Source organism: Macaca mulatta, chromosome 9, assembly GCF_049350105.2.
Source record: "Macaca mulatta isolate MMU2019108-1 chromosome 9, T2T-MMU8v2.0, whole genome shotgun sequence".
Classification (NCBI taxonomy): Eukaryota; Metazoa; Chordata; class Mammalia; order Primates; family Cercopithecidae; genus Macaca; species Macaca mulatta.
Genome location: NC_133414.1, coordinates 9110249 through 9127217, shown reverse-complemented (window position 1 = coordinate 9127217; position 16969 = coordinate 9110249). Strand labels below are relative to the sequence as shown.

The following is a 16969-nucleotide window of genomic DNA, read 5'->3' as shown; positions in this document are numbered from 1 at the left end:
CATGGTGGCCAGCCTGGTCTCGAACTCCTGACCTCAAGTGATCTGACCGTCTCAGCCTCCCAAAGCTCTGGGATTACTGGCATGAGCCACTGCAATTGGTCCATGTTCCATTTTAATTAAAAGCGTCTGCTCATTTTCCTTTAGGTCTTATTGTTCCAGAGACAGGGTGGGGATATTAAAACCTATTAATTGCATCCAGAATGTAGAGAATCTTCATGTCTCAGCTTCTAAGATGCTTGGTAAAAAAACAGATAGCGAAGGAAGCAGAATTCTCAAGTAGCAAAGGTCCAGGGGATGGATAATTAAACTTGAACTGGTAGTCATCATTGATCAATTTTAAAGGGAAGAGTCTACCCTTATACAGATTAAATTAGCAATTAGTTCTCTTGGAGGGATCAGGGGCTTAGATAATTTTACTCCAGGTGTGGAATCTGACCCTAAGCTCTGTGTCATGCTTTAACTTTTAGAAATTCCATAGAATACCCACTTCAGGTATTTTTCCTCCCTACTCTAGGTACTACCGTTTTTACTTTCTTTTCTCTCCACCAGGTTCTAAATGGCTATTTTGTGCACTACTTTGCTCCTAAAGACCTTCCTCCTTTACCCAAGAATGTGGTATTCGTGCTTGACAGCAGTGCTTCTATGGTGGGAACCAAACTCCGGCAGGTGAGCGAGTGCCAACTGCCCATTTATTCCTCTCTCGCTTTTGCCTGGGACAAAGACTTGCTTTGCCAATAAAGTTCAGTAGATGCCGAACGTCAGCTTTACCATCCAACGATTCCTGCCTATGGAGAGCCTTCCTGAGCGGATTCAGTTAAGTCCTTGACATAAACTGTCATTTCAGCATGGTGGTTTTAAGAGAGCAGAGGGATGTGCTAGAGAAATCCCTTGAAATAAAGGGCACTGGCAGAGTGGATAATGTAAGTGAGACAGGAATACATCAACAGGGCCAGTCCTCAGCACCATCATTGATGGAATAATTCTGTTCAGTGATGATTCCTCTGAGAACAGTGGAATAGAATCACTGGAAGCCTCCTTAGAATAAAGAACTCAGGTCTCAGTAAATCAGGACTGATGTCACAAAATTTAGGATGAATCTTAAAATTCCCAGGTGGTGGGGAGACATTCAGGGGTCATGTAGTTTATGTTGAAAAATTAGATTCCTGAAAATATGACTATTTATACTTTTCTTGCAAACCGCTGGAAAAGACTGTTTCTTATCTTATTTTGGTATCATAAATGTCAGAATCTTGGATTTACAATACATTTCAAACTCACATAATAGAAAACAGAGCTACTGGTTGCCAGACCAGCTAATATCTTTACGTTCTTCGAAAACATAAATCTCTTAGTTTGTCTTTTAAAATTCATCATCTGTTTTATTTTATTTATTTTTTTGAGATGGAGTTATGCTCTTGTTGCCCAAGCAGGAGGACAATGGTGCGATCTCAGCTCACTGCATGCGACCTCTGCCTTCTGGGTTCAAGGGATTCTCCTGCCTCAGCCTCCTGAGTAGCTGGGATTACAGGTGTCCACCACCACATCTGGCTGATTTTTGTATTTTTAGTAGAGACAGGGTTTCATCATGTTGGCCAGGCTGTTCTCAAACTCCTGACCTTAGGTGATCCACCTGTCTCAGCCTCCCAAAGTGCTGAGATTATAGGTATGAGCCACCACGCCTGGCCTATTTCGTTTTTTTAATCAATTCACAATGCTTTTGTGATTTAATGAGTGAGATACTATCTTAAATCTCATAAAAACTCTCTATCCCACCTGCGTCCACCTCTAGGTCCCACCTCACAGGCTGTTGAACCTACTCCTATCTGATAAACTATTGCAACTATTTTTTTTCTCAATCTACTACTTTATAAATGGCTTCTTTAGCCATTTATGTTTTACAAATCCAGCAGTGAAATCTGTGTCTTCTACATGGCATCTGGTTTACCATCAGATAGAGCAAAAACACTCCGATAGAGCAGAAACATACTCCAAAATACAACGTGAGACTAGGGTTTAACTGTTTTCTTTCGGAGCAGGGGTGTCCAATCTTCCGGCTTCCCTGTGCCACACTGGAAGAAGAAGAATTGTCTTGAGCCACACATAAAATACACTCACACTAACAATAGCTAATGAGGTAAAAAAAAAAAAAAATCACACAAAAAACCTCACAATGTTTTAAGAAAGTTTATGAAATTGTGTTGGACCGCATTCAAAGCCGTCCTGGGCTGCATGTGGCCCATGGGCCGGGGGTTGGACAAGCTTGTTTTAGAGGATAGCCAAATATAATGTCTAATTAATGTCGGGGGAAAATAAAATAACCTTGCTCTGTGAATCAGCTTTTAGTGGTTCTTTAACGTCATGTGCTTGTCCAGAGCGCAACCGGAAAACGGCTCCATTTTTGACATTTTCTTCCTTCTGCTTTCTTGACTTTCCACCCTGGAGTTCCTTTTCTTTTGCATGAGGAGCGTCATCCGTGAGCATATTTTTAAAAAGAATTCTCTATCTTTGTCTGAAAGTGATTTATTTTACTTTTATCCTTTTTTTTTTTTTTTTTTTGAGACGGAGTCTCACGCTGTTGCCCAGGCTGGAGTGCAGTGGCGCGATCTCGGCTCACTGCAAGCTCCGCCTCCCGGGTTCCCGCCATTCTCCTGCCTCAGCCTCCTGAGTAGCTGGGACTACAGGCGCCCGCCACCGCGCCCGGCTAATTTTTTGTATTTTTAGTAGAGACGGGGTTTCACTGTGGTCTCGATCTCCTGACCTTGTGATCCGCCCGCCTCGGCCTCCCAAAGTGCTGGGATTACAGGCTTGAGCCACCGCGCCCGGCCTCTTTTATCCTTTAAGGATAGTTTTTACCAGGTACGGTATTTTACATTGGCAGTGATCGAATGATGAATATAATATTTGAAAATCTGCTTGTAGAAATAGTTTGAGGCCTAGGATGATGGTCTGTTCCTCTAGAGAAGGTTTGGGCTTGTTTCTGTCAGGTCCCTGGGGGAATTAAAATCTGGGATTACTTTAGTTCAGTTTCAGGGGTGGAGGTGTTTGGGCAGCCCAGATGGCTCGAAGCTGGACTGCAGTCCTTTTCGGAGCTGGTGTATTTCTGCTTTGCACACAGTGTAGAAGGTTTGCTAGAGCATCCCTAAGCTGCAAAGGGGATGCGCAGCCTCTCAGGTAGCTCTTTGGCCGTGACAAACATCCTTTAGACACAAGTGGTCCCAAATGCTGAGCTTACCTCTTAAAATTTGCATCTTCTCTCAGATATTTTTTTCTCACGGTTTTGTTTGCTCTCTGCTCCTTTAAAGATTTTTTTTAAACCCCATTTGTTTAGCTTTTTTAGTTCTTACTGGGAAGCTAAAGAAAATGTTTGTTTAAGTTGTTTTTCAAATCTCCTCTGTGATGTTTTAGGATTTTCAGTTTTTTGTCTGTGTCTGCGAAATCCAAACTGTAGAGTCCCTTAGGGCTCAAGTTACTTGTAGGTTTCCCAAAGATTTTCCCAAAGTTTTCGTTACACCAAAGTGAAGCTTTCTCTTATAGTGGCTGATATTTATTGACGTTTTAGAGGCCACACAGCCTTTCCTTATTTACCAAATACCCTGTGAAGTTATTTGCATTTTGTGCTACAAGTTCTTCTTTTTTTGAGATGAAGTCTCACTCTGTCACCTAGGCTGGAGTGCGATGGCACGATATCGGCTCACTGCAACCTCCACCTCCCGGGTTCAAGCAGTTCTCCTGCCTCAGTTCCCCCAAGTAGCTGAGATTACAGGTGCTCGCCACTATGCCCAGCTAATTTTTGTATTTTTAGTAGAGGTGGGATTTCGCTGTGTTGGGCAGGCTGGTCTCGAACTCCTGACCTCAGGTGATCTGCCTGCCTCGGCTTTCCAAAGTGCTGGGATTACAGGCTTGAGCCACCGCGTCCGGCCCTAGGTACTTACAAGTTCTTAAGTGCCATTTGTTGATCAAGTTGTTTTGTGACATTGATGACTGTATGATAGATGCTGAGAGAAGAATAATCATGGCTTCTTTTAAGACCATTGTGGGCCACAGAATACAGTGTTAATTAGGCTGACATATGATCAGTATGATAATTCCCATTTGGATTTTGAATCACTAAACAGTTACTGAGTGGGTGCCCTGTACTAGGTTTCCCCAGGCATCTCATTTAATTACTAGATACCTATGGATCTTCAGATGTTCTTTCTTTTGCTTTCTAAAAAAAAAAAAAAAGCTTTTTTCGGGGGGCAGGGTTTGTATTTCCTCTGAACAAACATACCTTGCTGAAGATATTTATGATTAAATTAACTGCAACCAGTCTGAATTCCTGTGACTACCGAATAGTTTGTATTCTGATGTTTTTATTCACCCCCATATCATGAATATATCTTATGGAGTTAAATATTCTTTAAAAACCTGATTCTAATGGCCATAAAGCAATACTGTTCACTAGAAGCTTCTGTGAGAATGGGAATGTTCTGCACCTGTGCTGTCCAATGCAATAGCCACTAGTCACATATGGGTGTTGAGCTAGTGAAGTATGGCTAATGCAAGTGAGGAACTGAATTTTTAATTTTATTTAATTTTAATAAATTTAAATTTGGATAGTTATATGTGGCTAATAGTTACCATATGGGAGTGCATAGCTGCAGAACATTTATTCACCCTACCACCCATTAGAGACTTTTCAGCCGTTTCCATTTTTTGCGATTATAAACCCCATTGGGATGACTGTCTTCATGTAGAAATCTCTGATGCATGCCGTGTCAGTTTCTTAAATTAGATTCTTAGAATTGGAATTACTGGGGCAAAGAATACCAGCTAATTTGTGGGTTTGGTACATTTTCCAAAAACATTTTCTAAAAAGTCTGTGCCAATTTATAACATTTAAAACTGTTACCAGGCTAAGAATTCCAAATGGATTACGAGGCTAAAGGTAATCAATGAGCCACATCCCAAAATATGTTAAAAAAAAAAAAAAAATACAGGTGCATATTTAACTGATTTTCGAGTGGGAAGAAACTTTCTAAGCCTAAAAGCAGTATAATCACTTTTAAGCCTAAAAGTAATTACAAAGGGGAAAATCAGCAACTTTAGCTACATAAAAATTTTAAATTTTTGTTGTAAACAAAAAAAAAGTAAACCAAGGACTAGAAAATTGCATGCAGGAAAGAGACAGAAGTATATCATTAATATGTAAAGAACTGTTCCAGATTAATGAAAATTAATCCTATATAAGAAAATGAGCAAAGGTTATAAAACAAACTACTAGAAAGAAGTAAGATTCAATAAACTTATGTAATAATCATCAAGCATATTAGTAACTAAAGAAATGCATCTCAGGTGCCAGAGTCACTTCAGGGTTTAACCCCAAACCTAGTCCAATCCAGTGCCCCAGGGTTGTCTTCCACTTCCTGTGGGAGAATAATCAAGAATCTTCCTGCCAAATAACCCTCAGAAAAATAAACCCTGCCCCAAATTGTCCAGAGAAAAACTAATGAATGAAATCAGGGTCTCCTAAATGTACCTTTAATCATAAAATAATTCGGGCACTTCTTAAAAATATGGCATGGGAGATTTCCAAAATAGCTAAGAGTATTATGTGAATGATCTAATACAAGAATCTTTAGTCTTTAAAATAATTTGGTTGTCATCCCCATTTTAGTGATGGAGAAACTGAGGCTTTGCAAAAGTAGATGAGTTGGCTAATAAATGGTGTCGGCAGCCTTTAGTCCTGGGTTGGAAGTCTGAGAACCAAGCCGTGCACCGTGCGAGTAACAGTGTGGTTGCGGTAAGAAGGCACACATGTGTGCAGCTGGCGGAAGTGCAAATGGATATAAGGTCAAGGCAGTCTTACATTTCAAGACCCAGTTGAGAAGGCTGCATTGCAGAAGGCAGGGATTTCCTTGCATGATGCAAGAGCAATGTAATAACAGATGTCAGATCATTTGTTATTCTCCCCTCTTCCTTCATTCCTGGATATTAAAATTCCATTCCTTGCTAGCCGCTGAAAGTCTGGCATGCACTCTGCTGGCTTCGAAGCTTCAGCGTGGCCTCTTTCCAGGAGAGCCACCCTAGACCAGCCAAACACGTGTCTGAGCCATTTCGAAAGCCCCTCGCTGCCTTGAGTGGTTTTGAAAACTGCCGACTATTTTTGCAATTCTCAGCTTCTCCAAGGCCACAGTACTAAGTGAAAAGCTTAGCTGGCTCTTCTAAGAGTCTTGTATATGATGTTATGTCTGTTGCTGAAGAGGACAATTACCCCAAGCACAGGGCTTTCATATTGTGTCAACAGGCTTGGCAATGTGGGACATTTGTCATGCATCCACATGGATTCTATTAAGAATCATTCGCTGTTATTCCTGATGTTCTTGACTCCTCTCATGTTTGACGGGCCTGAAAGACCTCGCTGCATTTATTGCAATGTAGGACACATAGTTGGCATTTAATAATTACTTGAACCGTTGGTTTAGAAAAATTTGTAAACACCATTCAACCTTAAAAAAATATACTCGATAAGGGGTATATTGGCACCTCGGGAGCCCCCAAAGCTGTGTGCCTCTGGCATTTTCTGGTTCTTGTCCTAATCCTAGTGGGAACATGATCCTGGAAGCCAGGACCTGCCCGGCTTGGGAACAGCAACAGAGCTGCCTGAGGTTTGCTGGCACGTGGCTTTGCTGTTTTCCCTCCCAGGTGCTTTTGCAGACAAGTTTGTTGAGAGATGGCTCTGGTGTCGGGTCAGGCAGGGTTTCTGCCTCCCAATTTGAGCTAAAACTTCTTGGTGAGAATGGGAGCTGAGAAGAGCCAAACAAACAAACAAACAAAAAAAAAAAAATAGGGGGAGAAAAATGTAATCAGGGAAGGCTTCTTTTTTTCTTGTTAGTTGCATGTTTAAAGCATTGACATTTGCAGACAGACATGTAGTCCTTGGGAGCATTAGAGTATGTTTTTCCTTGACCATGGTGTGCCTTTTCCTAATCTATAGAATTCGATCTACCACTTTCACATTCATATTAAAGAACTTGGCTAAGGGACCTTCTTTGGCAACCAAGCAGTGACGAATGGATCACTTACCAGATGTTTTCCATACTTTAATGGTCTCCAAACCTGTTCCCACACTCCGTGTCCCTCTGTGCCAATTCTGGGTTCCCACATAGCCTTTGAAGCTTGTTTTCCTTTCTCCATTTTATTTGGTTGACAATTTTAGAGGGTAAAGAACAAGCATGTTTCTTATCTGTAATTGTCAAGTTAAAACGAGGGCAAACATGAATTAGTCCAGTTAAAATGAGGGCAAACGTGAATTAACAAGTAGGAGAACTGGGAGCTGTATGTCGATTTTGCTTCACTCACAGGCTTGCTTTATGCTCTAGGACATCGGTTTCTCCCTCACTGTCCAAAATTGGGTTCCCAAGAGCTATTTGGATATTTCATATGTAACCTTATGGGTGAATAATTTGTAAGCTCCATGGACTTGGGGAGCATCTTGTGTTTGATCATTACAATATGCATTCCCAACTCTTCACACATAGTGGGTAATGACATTTGCTGCCAAATTACCAGCCCACAAACAATAAATGTATCCTGCATTTTTCTGAGGCATAGTAGTTATCATTGAGCAATCAGTGCATATCAAGTGCTGTGAGGGTTTTACGTACATTTCTTCATTTAATCTTTCAGCCATCCAGTGAAATAGATATTGCTATCCCCATTTTATACATGGGAAGGTGGAGGCCAGGAAGATGATGTCATTAGGCTGAAATACACAACATTATAAGTAGGAAAGTTAGGATTCAAGCCCAGGTCAGCCTTACCTAAAGCACTTCACCATAACATCGTATGTGGACCATAACACAGTGGTGGTCTGTAGACCACTTCTCAAGCTTTGAGGCTGTTTTTGTCACCAAGTAATGTGAAGGACAGTGCTGCCCATCTCAGGTGAGTGCACACAGATGTCACCTACTCAAAGAGGTGCCAGCCAGCAGGCTGGTATTGTGAAAAACTCACGAAGCTATTCTGCTTTGATTCATAGAATTATTGAGCAACATTTTATTATTTAACATTAAGCACACCTTAGGCGTGTGTAGGGAGGCAGACTTCTTGCCCTTTTATGATGTGGATTGGGCAGGTGCTGTCCGAGTGTGCGTGCAGAAGGCAGAAATGTAGACTGAGGCAAGGTGGCTCGGGCAAGCTGGGTGACTGTCAAGTCCAGTGATGTCCAACAGTGTGTCATTGTAGCTGCCCTCTTCAAACTATGTGGATCTGCCACATTTCAAAAGAGAGGATCCAGGTCAGGTGTGGTGGCTCATGCCTGTAATCCCAGCACTTTGAGAGGCCGAAGCGGGAGGATGGCTCGAGCCCAGGAGTTCGAGACGAGACTGGGCAGCATAGTGAGACCTCATCTGTACCAAAAAGAACAAAATTAGCCAGGCATGATGGCCCACACCTGTAGTCCCAGCTACTTAGGAGACTGAGGCAGGAAGATGGCTTGAGCCCAGGAGGTCGAGACTGCAGTGAGCTATGATGGCGCCATTGCACTCCAGCCTGGGCAGCAGGACAGGACCTTGTCTCAAACAAACAAACAAAAATTAAATGATGGAGATCAAAGAAGGCAGTCAGGTTCACTGAGCAGCCTGGAGGAAAGCTCAGCATGAGCTGCGGGACCCAGAGGGCCTCTGAGGGCTTGCCGTCTGGTTAGAGGAGAGAACTCCCCGCACAAATGGAGGCACTCAGAAAGCAGGAGGATGGCCGGGCGCGGTGGCTCAAGCCTGTAATCCCAGCACTTTGGGAGGCCGAGACGGGCGGATCACGAGGTCAGGAGATCGAGACCATCCTGGCTGACACGGTGAAACCCCGTCTCTACTTTAAAAATACAAAAAACTAGCCGGGCGAGGTGGCGGCGCCTGTAGTCCCAGCTACTCGGGAGGCTGAGGCAGGAGAATGGCGTGAACCCGGGAGGCGGAGCTTGCAGTGAGCTGAGATCCGGCCACTGCACTCCAGCCTGGGCGGCAGAGGAGACTCCGTCTCAAAAAAAAAAAAAAAAAAGAAAGCAGGAGGATGCAAGCTTGCCCCATGAGAGCCTGCCTGAAAGACTGGGGGAAGGGGTCTCAGAAGGTAAGTGCTATGTGGCTATCATGCAACTAAAAGTCGACAACAGAGAACATTGGGTCCACTGCTTTGCCCGTTCAGGTCTAGGCCTTGTTTAAGCACCTGAAAGCAAGGCCCCAGGAAATATCAGAACAGCCTAGCTTCCCTTTTTGTCTTTCTGGAGCCAGTGTCGTCAAAACTCTTTTGTAAAGGGGCAGATGATAAACATCTTAAGTTTCACACACCAGATGGTTTTTTTTTTCTTCTTTTGAGACTGAGTTTTGCTGTTGTTGCACAGGCAGGAGTGCAGTGGCGCGATCTCAGCTCACTGCAACCTCCGCCTCCCGGGTTCAAGCAATTCTCCTGCCTCAGCCTTCCAAGTATGCTGGGATTACAGGCATGTGCCATCACACCTGGCTAATTTTGTATTTTTAGTAGGGTTGGGGTTTCACTATGTTGGCCAGGCTGATCTCAAACCCCTGACCTCGGGTGATCCACCCGCTTCAGCCTCCCAAAGACAGGCGTGAGCCACGGCGCCAGGCTGAAGATTCATTTGTCTCCCCTCTCCCCCTTTCTTTCTGTAGAGACAGGGTCTCACTATGTTACCCAGGCTGGTTTTGAACTCCTGGACTCAAGCGATCCTCCCACTTTGGCTTCCAAAGTGCTGGGATTATAGGAATGAGCCACCGCGCCTGCCCGGCCCCAGATGGTTTCTGTTCTAACCACTCAACTCTGCTGTTGGAGATCAAGATCTGCTGTCTTCCTTGTGAAAAGAGCGCAGCCACAGGCAATATGCAAAGAAATGGGTGTGGTTGTGTTCCAGTGAAACCTTACTTACTAAAAGCAGGCGGCAGCAGAGGCCCCTGAGCCACGGTTTGCTGACACCTGTCTAGAGCGAGGACTCATCAAAATGACCTTGAGTTACATGCCAGTTGATTGTGTTTATTCTCGTCTGCTGAGCTGCCCTTGTCAAGACGTTGCTACCAACAGATGTGTGTTTCAGGAAAACATTGCAAAACAGAGATTTGAGACTTGAGGCAGGAAGCAGGAGACAGTGGGGAAAACTGGTTTTTGTCCCTGACTCACAATATGAGGTAATAAATGATGGACAGAGGGCAAAATATTTTTTCCCTAGGCCATGAGTGAAAGCTTGAATTTTTAGTTTCAGGAAAAAAATTGCTCCCCAACAATAATAATACAGATAATTTAAAATAAATTAGAGGCACCCATTTAAAAATGTATTGCTGTTGTTGAGGTAGTTAAGATTTACCCAGATGAAGTAGATCTTAAAGGTAAAATGAGGTCCTATTTTATTTATTTTTCCTTTAAACTTTTATTGTAGGTTTAAGAGGCACATATCCAGGTTTGCTAGACGGGTAAATTGTGTGTTGAGGGGGTTTGGTGTACAGATTATTTCATCATCCAGCTAATAAACATAGTACCTGATAGGCAGTTTTTTGACCCTCACCCTCCTCCCACCCTCCACCCTCAAGAGGCCCCAGCGTCCGTTCCCTTCTTTGTGTTCATGTGTACTCAGTGTTTAGCTCCCACTTACAAGTGAGAGTGTACAGTATTTGGTTTTCTGTTCCTGGGTTAATTTGCTTAGGATAATGGCTCCCAGTTCCATCCATGTTGCTCCAAAGGACATGATCTTATTCTTTTTTATGGCTGCATAGTATTCCATGGTATATTTGTACCACATTTTCTTTGAGTCCACCACTGATGGTCATTTAGGTTGAGTCCGTGTCTTTGGTCTTGAGAATAGTGCTGTGATGAACATATGCATGTGTGCGTCTTTATGGTAGAATGATTTCTATTCCTTTGGGTATATACCCAATAAGGGGCTGGCTGGATTGATTGGGAGCTCTGTTTCCAGTTCTTTGAGAAATCGCCAGACTGCTGTCCACAGTGACCGAAGTAGTTTACATTCCTACCGGCAGTGTATAAGCATTCCCTTTTCTCTGCAACCTTGCCCGTGTCTGTTATAAAATGAGGTCATGTTTTTGAAATGTGGAGTATCTCTGAGTGTGGGCACTCTGTGGCTGTCATACAAAGAGGCACTTGTCAGTATAGAGCTCGGGGTGCTCCTGCATCACCTGCTCAGATCGCAGCCTTGCTGTGAGCATCGGAAAGTGTGGCGCCAGGAAATCACAGAAAGGCCTAGTTTCCCCCTTTCTGGTTTCCCAGTTTTTAAGTCCCAAATTGGAATTGGCAGACTTTTGCTGTAAAGGGCTAGATAGGGGCTGAAACGAAACTTTGCTACAAGTAACAGCGAGATAAACACTACAAGTCAGAATTAAATGAGATAACAAACTAACAAACGTGGAAGTGCTTATCAGAGGGTCAGAACGCTTTGTCATTCAGGGATTGTGTAATCTTGGCTGGCTGATTGAAATTGCAACTGGGTGAAATTCCTAAGCGCTGGTGTTGCCTGATAGCACAGCCACCCACTTCTCGGGTTCGGGACGCCTGACTCTCACTCAGCTTTCCACTTTGGCTTTAACTCTAGAGTTCAGATTCTCCAAACATGAAACAAATATGGGTTAGAGGCTGTGGGGGAGGCGCTAGGTATGGGGGACACAGAGATAAATGAGACACAGCCTTTCCTCACGAGAAGCTCAGAGAAGAAAAGTCAGGCAACAATTATATAGGGAGTGCTCCGTGTAATAGGGCATAGGTAAGAGCCAGTAGTTGCGCGATAGGGTGGTGGTCAGTTCTTTTTAGTGGTGGGAGAGTAGGGGATGGTGGATGATTCTCAGAGGGAGGCATAGTTGGGTGAGTCTCAAAGGCTCTTAGAAGTTAACTGAATGGGTGGCATGAGAAGAGGGAGATTGGATCCAAGCAGAATGAGAGAGATGCATGACATGTACAAAGCATGGAGACAGGAGAAAGTGTGTCTCCAAGGGCATCAGCCCTAAGTCACTTTCACCGAGAACTTTAGAATTTTGCTGGCGAAAAGAAACACGGAATAGACAAAGCCCGGTGGCTCCCGCCTATAATCCCAGCACTTTGGGAGGCCAAGAGGGGCAGATCATCTGAGGTCAGGAGTTCAAGACCAGCCTGGGCAACTTGGCAAAATCTCGTTTCTACTAAAAGTACAAAAATTGGCTGGGTGTGGTGGTGGGCACCTATCATCCCAGCTACTCGGTAGGCTGAGGCAGGAGAATAGCTTGAACCTGGGGGGCGGGGGTTGCAGTGAGCCATGATCACACCACTGCACTCCAGCCTGGCGACAGAGAGGGACTCCATTTCAAAAAAGAAAAATAAATGGAACAATCATACATTATTCAAAACTAACATAGATAATGGAAAGGATTGTAGGGGAGAGAAAGAACTTGAGATAGTCAGGAAAAGATTAATGATGGAGATGGAAAAGGAACTGGTTCTTGAAGATGGGATACAATTTTCTTGGCAGGAAAAGAATGAGTGAATTCTTGGTTGGGGAAAACCACAAAGCGTGAAAGAAGGCTGAATATGCCTTCTTTTGGGGAAGGAAGCTGAGCACGTGAGTTAAGTGATATCCCCCAGGAGAGTTACCAGTCGCTGGGTCCTCGAGCCTGAGGCTTTAATGACCCTGTGGGAACAGCAGATGAGAGCTTGGGCACTCTGAGGTGGGGGTTGAACCTGAGACCCCCGATAAAGCTGGTTCCATCAAAGGACTGCACCCTTAGGGGAGTAGTAGGCAGAGGAAACCTCCACCTGTTGATGCAGGAAGACAACATAGAAGATTGCCCAACTCTGTTTGACTTTGGGGGTTGTGGGGCAAGGGAAGACTTCCCTTATAACCATGGGACCCAAATCAGATAGCCTGGAAGCATGTGAGCAGGTGACTGAATGTCAACTACCATGGAATCAAGGAACTCTCTGATAATCCACCCATCAAGGGGTTCTGGGCCAGGGAGAACCTGGAGGTGCCTGGGAAGCTCCTGCGGGGCCGTGGCGCCAACTTATGCTGCAGGGAATTTCCCCAGATAAAGCCCCTCTGAGAAGACGCTCATGACACAACAGCACAAAACACACAAGGAGGCAGTCCACGCAGACCAAGGGACAGCCATGCAACGCACTTTAAAAATACCAGTATCAGGCTGGGCGCGGTGGCTCACGCCTGTAATCTTAGTGCTTTGGGTGGCCGAGGCGGGCGGATCATGAGGTCAGGAGATCGAGAGCATCCTAGCTAACAAGTTGAAACCCCGTCTCTACTAAAAATACAAAAAAATTAGCCGGGCTGGTGGCGGACACCTGTAGTCCCACCTACTCGGAAGGCTGAGGCAGGAGAATGGCGTGAACCTGGGAGGCGGAGCTTGCAGTGAGCCGAGATTTGCACTCCAGCCTGGACTACAAAGTGAGACTCTGTCTCAAAAAACAAAACACAAAAAACAAAACTGTATCAGCGTTGTTGAGATAGAATTCACAGACCATAAAATCCACCCTTTCAAAGCATACCAGTCAGTGGCTTTTAGTATTTTCAGAGAGTTGTAAAACCGTCACTGTTACCTAATTTTAGAACATCTCATCATCCCCCAAAGAACCGCCGTACTTATTAGCAGTCATTGCTCGTTCACCCCTTTTTCTAGCCCCTGACTACTACTAGTCTCCTTTCTGTCTCTATGGATTTGCCTATTCTAGACATTTCGTATTAATAGAGTTATACAGTGTGCAGCCTTTTGTGCCTGGCTGCTTTCACGTAGCATGATACCTCCCAGGTTCAGCCATGTCATAGCTTGCATCTGTATTTCATTCTTTTTTACTGCTGAGTAGTATTTCATTAGATGGATATACCATGCATTTTTCAGCAGAGATTCTGAGAGTGTGAAGTGAGTTTGAGCTTGCACAGAACTATGTGCTAGAGCTGCAGCTAAGCTCAGAGGTGGGATTTAGTTGTTTACACCATGCTAAGGTGTAGGATTTCTTCAGTGGCTGATGGAAGGAGCCATGCAGCTGGAAGTGCTGTAGGAGTGTAATTTGTGGGCCACAGCTGTTGGTAAGACAAATAGGACACAGAAGCTATGAGGCACGGGGAGCCTGCATGGAATGACAGCATATGCCCCACAAGAAGGAACTTCAGCCAGAGTGGTGAGTATGAATGTGGAAGAAGGAAGAACTGTGGAGCTGCTACTAAAGAAGAATCAGTGTGGCATGGTAATTAGCTGGATAGAGTAAAAAAAAAAAGATTCTTGAGACTTTGGAACCATGAGTGGAAGTAGGATATCCTAGAGGAGGAGCTGATTTGAGAGAAAAACATTTTGTGAGTTTGTTCTCACACTGCTACGAAGAAATACCCGAGACTGAGTAATTTATGAAGGAAAGAGGTTTAATTGACTCTCAGTTCCACATGTCTGGGGAGGCCTCAGAAAACTTACAATCATGGCAGAAGGCAAAGGAAAAGCAGGCACCTTCTTCATAGGGCAGCAGGACAGAGTGAGTGCAAGCAGGGGAAATGCCAGATGCTCATAAAACCAGCAGATCTCATGAGATTCACTCATTATCACGAGAACAGCATGGGGGAAACTGCCTCCATGATTCAGTTACCTCCACCTGGTCCTGCCCTTGACATGTAGGGATGGTGGGGATTAAAATTCAAGGTGAGATTTGGGTGGGGACATGGGCAAACCATACCAAATATTATGTATTGAGTTTTCAGCAGATTAAGACTGAAATGACAGTGGGGTGGTGAAGGTATTCAGATGGAGAGCCTGGAGGTGTGGACTTGAGAGACCCCAAAACAGATGTGGTAGCTGAAGAATGGATAAAACTCCTTCAGGGAAGAGTAGAGAGGGAGGGAGGATAGAAGGCCAAAAACTGAGCCTCAGGCCAGGCGCAGTGGCTCATGCCTATAATCCTGGCACTTTGGGAGGCTGAGTCAGGCTGAGGCAGGCAGATCACCTGAGGTCAGGAGTTCGAGACCAGTCTGGCGAACATGGTGAAACCCTGTCTCTACTAAAAAGGCAAAAAATTCGCCCCGCGTAGTGGCATGCAGCTGTAGTCCCAGCTATTCAGGAGGCTGAGGCAGGAGAATCGCTTGAACCTGAGAGGTGGAGGTTGCAGTGAGCTGAAATTGAGCCACTGTACTCCAGCCTGGGTGACAGAGGGAGATTCCCTCTCAAAAACAAAACAAAGCAAAAACTGAACCTTAGAGGGTATCAGATTTGGTAGGACGAAGAGAGGGTGATGTGCATGTCATCAACAATTCTACAATCAATGAAGAGAAATTGTGGTGAGCGATTCAGTATCTTAAGGGTAGCCCTTGTCCTGAGCAAAGCTGCTGTTCAGGGATGGCTGTCGGCCCTGTGTGGTGGCGTTCCCCATCACAGGGTGTTCACACGCATTCCTGGGGCCACCTGGAAGGAGATCAGATCAGATCTCCTTCTCTAGAAGCAGATCACACAGAGGTTGGAGATATGACCTGCTTGATGCTGGCTACTGGATACCAGGAGGGAGGCTGATGCTGCTAAGAGTGTCAGACTTGAGACACTGAGACTAAGAGTCTCAATGCAGACTTGTGTCATTGAGAGAGAGACAGGTCTGGCAAAGCAAAGCCTCAGCTAGTCCTCACTGCAGTAGTGTTTATGATTTAAATGGCCTGGCAAACTCTCCTTGAATTTGGCTCGGGAAGATCTGCTTCTGTGAGGACAAAGCGGTCACCCTCCCCAGATATGAACACTTGGCATTTGGCATTCTTGACCTCCAGGAACCCAGTTGGGCTGGCCCTCTCTCTGAATTGGGGTAAAGAAGAGGAAGTTCTCACAGTGACTGGTTTAGACACTGTTCCTTTGATTCTCTGAAATCTCCCACTTTTGCTTAGATGTGGTCATCGTGCACATTTCTACAGTTTGCCAAATGACATCAGTTGCTGATGTTTCAAGAGTGGTTAGAAATATGGATAAGTAAAATTTGTGGGGAGTGGGGAGCCAAATTAAAATTAATAACAAGAGCTCTTTCCCCACTGGTAGCAAAAAATATCATATTTAGTGGTGCCATAGTCTGTGTCTTAGTCCATTCAGGCCACTGTAACAATCTGCCATAGACTGAGTAGCTTATAAACAACAGAAATCCATTTCACACAGTTCTAGAAGTTGGAAAGCCCAACATCAAGATGCCAGCAGACTCTGTGTCTGGGGAGGGCCCACCTTCTGGTTCATAGACCCATGTCCTCACATGGTGGAAGGGAGTAGCTAGCTAGCTCACTGGGGTCTTTCATAAAGGCACTGATCCCAACCATGAGGGCTCTAATTTCATGACCTAATTACCTCCCAAAGTCCCCACCTCCTGGTACCATTACCTTGGGGGTTAGGATTTCAATCTTTGAATTTAGGGGGACCCAAACCATCCCTCGTGTACCCCTAGGCTATGCCAAATTCTTAGCTTGAAGAAGGATGTTCCAGTGAGCCAAATGTAAAGTCAGATAAATAGTGATTTCCGAATCACCTCTCCTAGGTGCACGTGTAATTCGAAAGGGAAGGCAAAGGCCGAGGTAACAAGACAACCAACCAGGAGGAGAGACCGCACTCATGTCTGGTGGGCTGGGCAGAGCTGGGTTGATGGCAGCAGTGGGCTGGAGGGACCTAGTGCTCAGAGATGTTCAGGAGACAGTTGTGGTCATTTTGAGAATGTGCTAGACTGAAGGAGAATACCTAGAAGAAGACAGAAGCATGTTTCGAGGGGCCAGGTGGGAAAATGGGGTTTCAGAGGTCAGATGAAGTCACAGCATTGGAATTGTTCTCCCCCCAGCATCCTGTCCACTGGCTCATATGTCTGAGACATGGAGCACATCTGAAACTTCAGCCAACCTACACCCTTTATGACTGGCTAGAACTTAGTTCTGAGGCCATTTTGCTTTTCTTCCCCAGGTAACCGAGCCAGACAGAGTAGGAAGAGATGTGAGGTTTCTACTTAA

At 44.7% G+C, this 16969-nt stretch overlaps 1 protein-coding gene across 2 annotated transcripts in view; it reads left to right on the top strand.

The window, feature by feature from the left end:
- The window catches only part of ITIH5 (inter-alpha-trypsin inhibitor heavy chain 5), a 102447-nt gene that overhangs the window by 48439 nt on the left and 37039 nt on the right, over nt 1-16969 (top strand). For both annotated transcript variants that reach the window (XM_015146422.3, XM_077945711.1), the window contains one exon: nt 550-666. In XM_015146422.3, coding sequence (XP_015001908.3) covers nt 550-666 — 117 coding nt within the window. The remainder of the gene's footprint in view (nt 1-549; nt 667-16969) is intronic.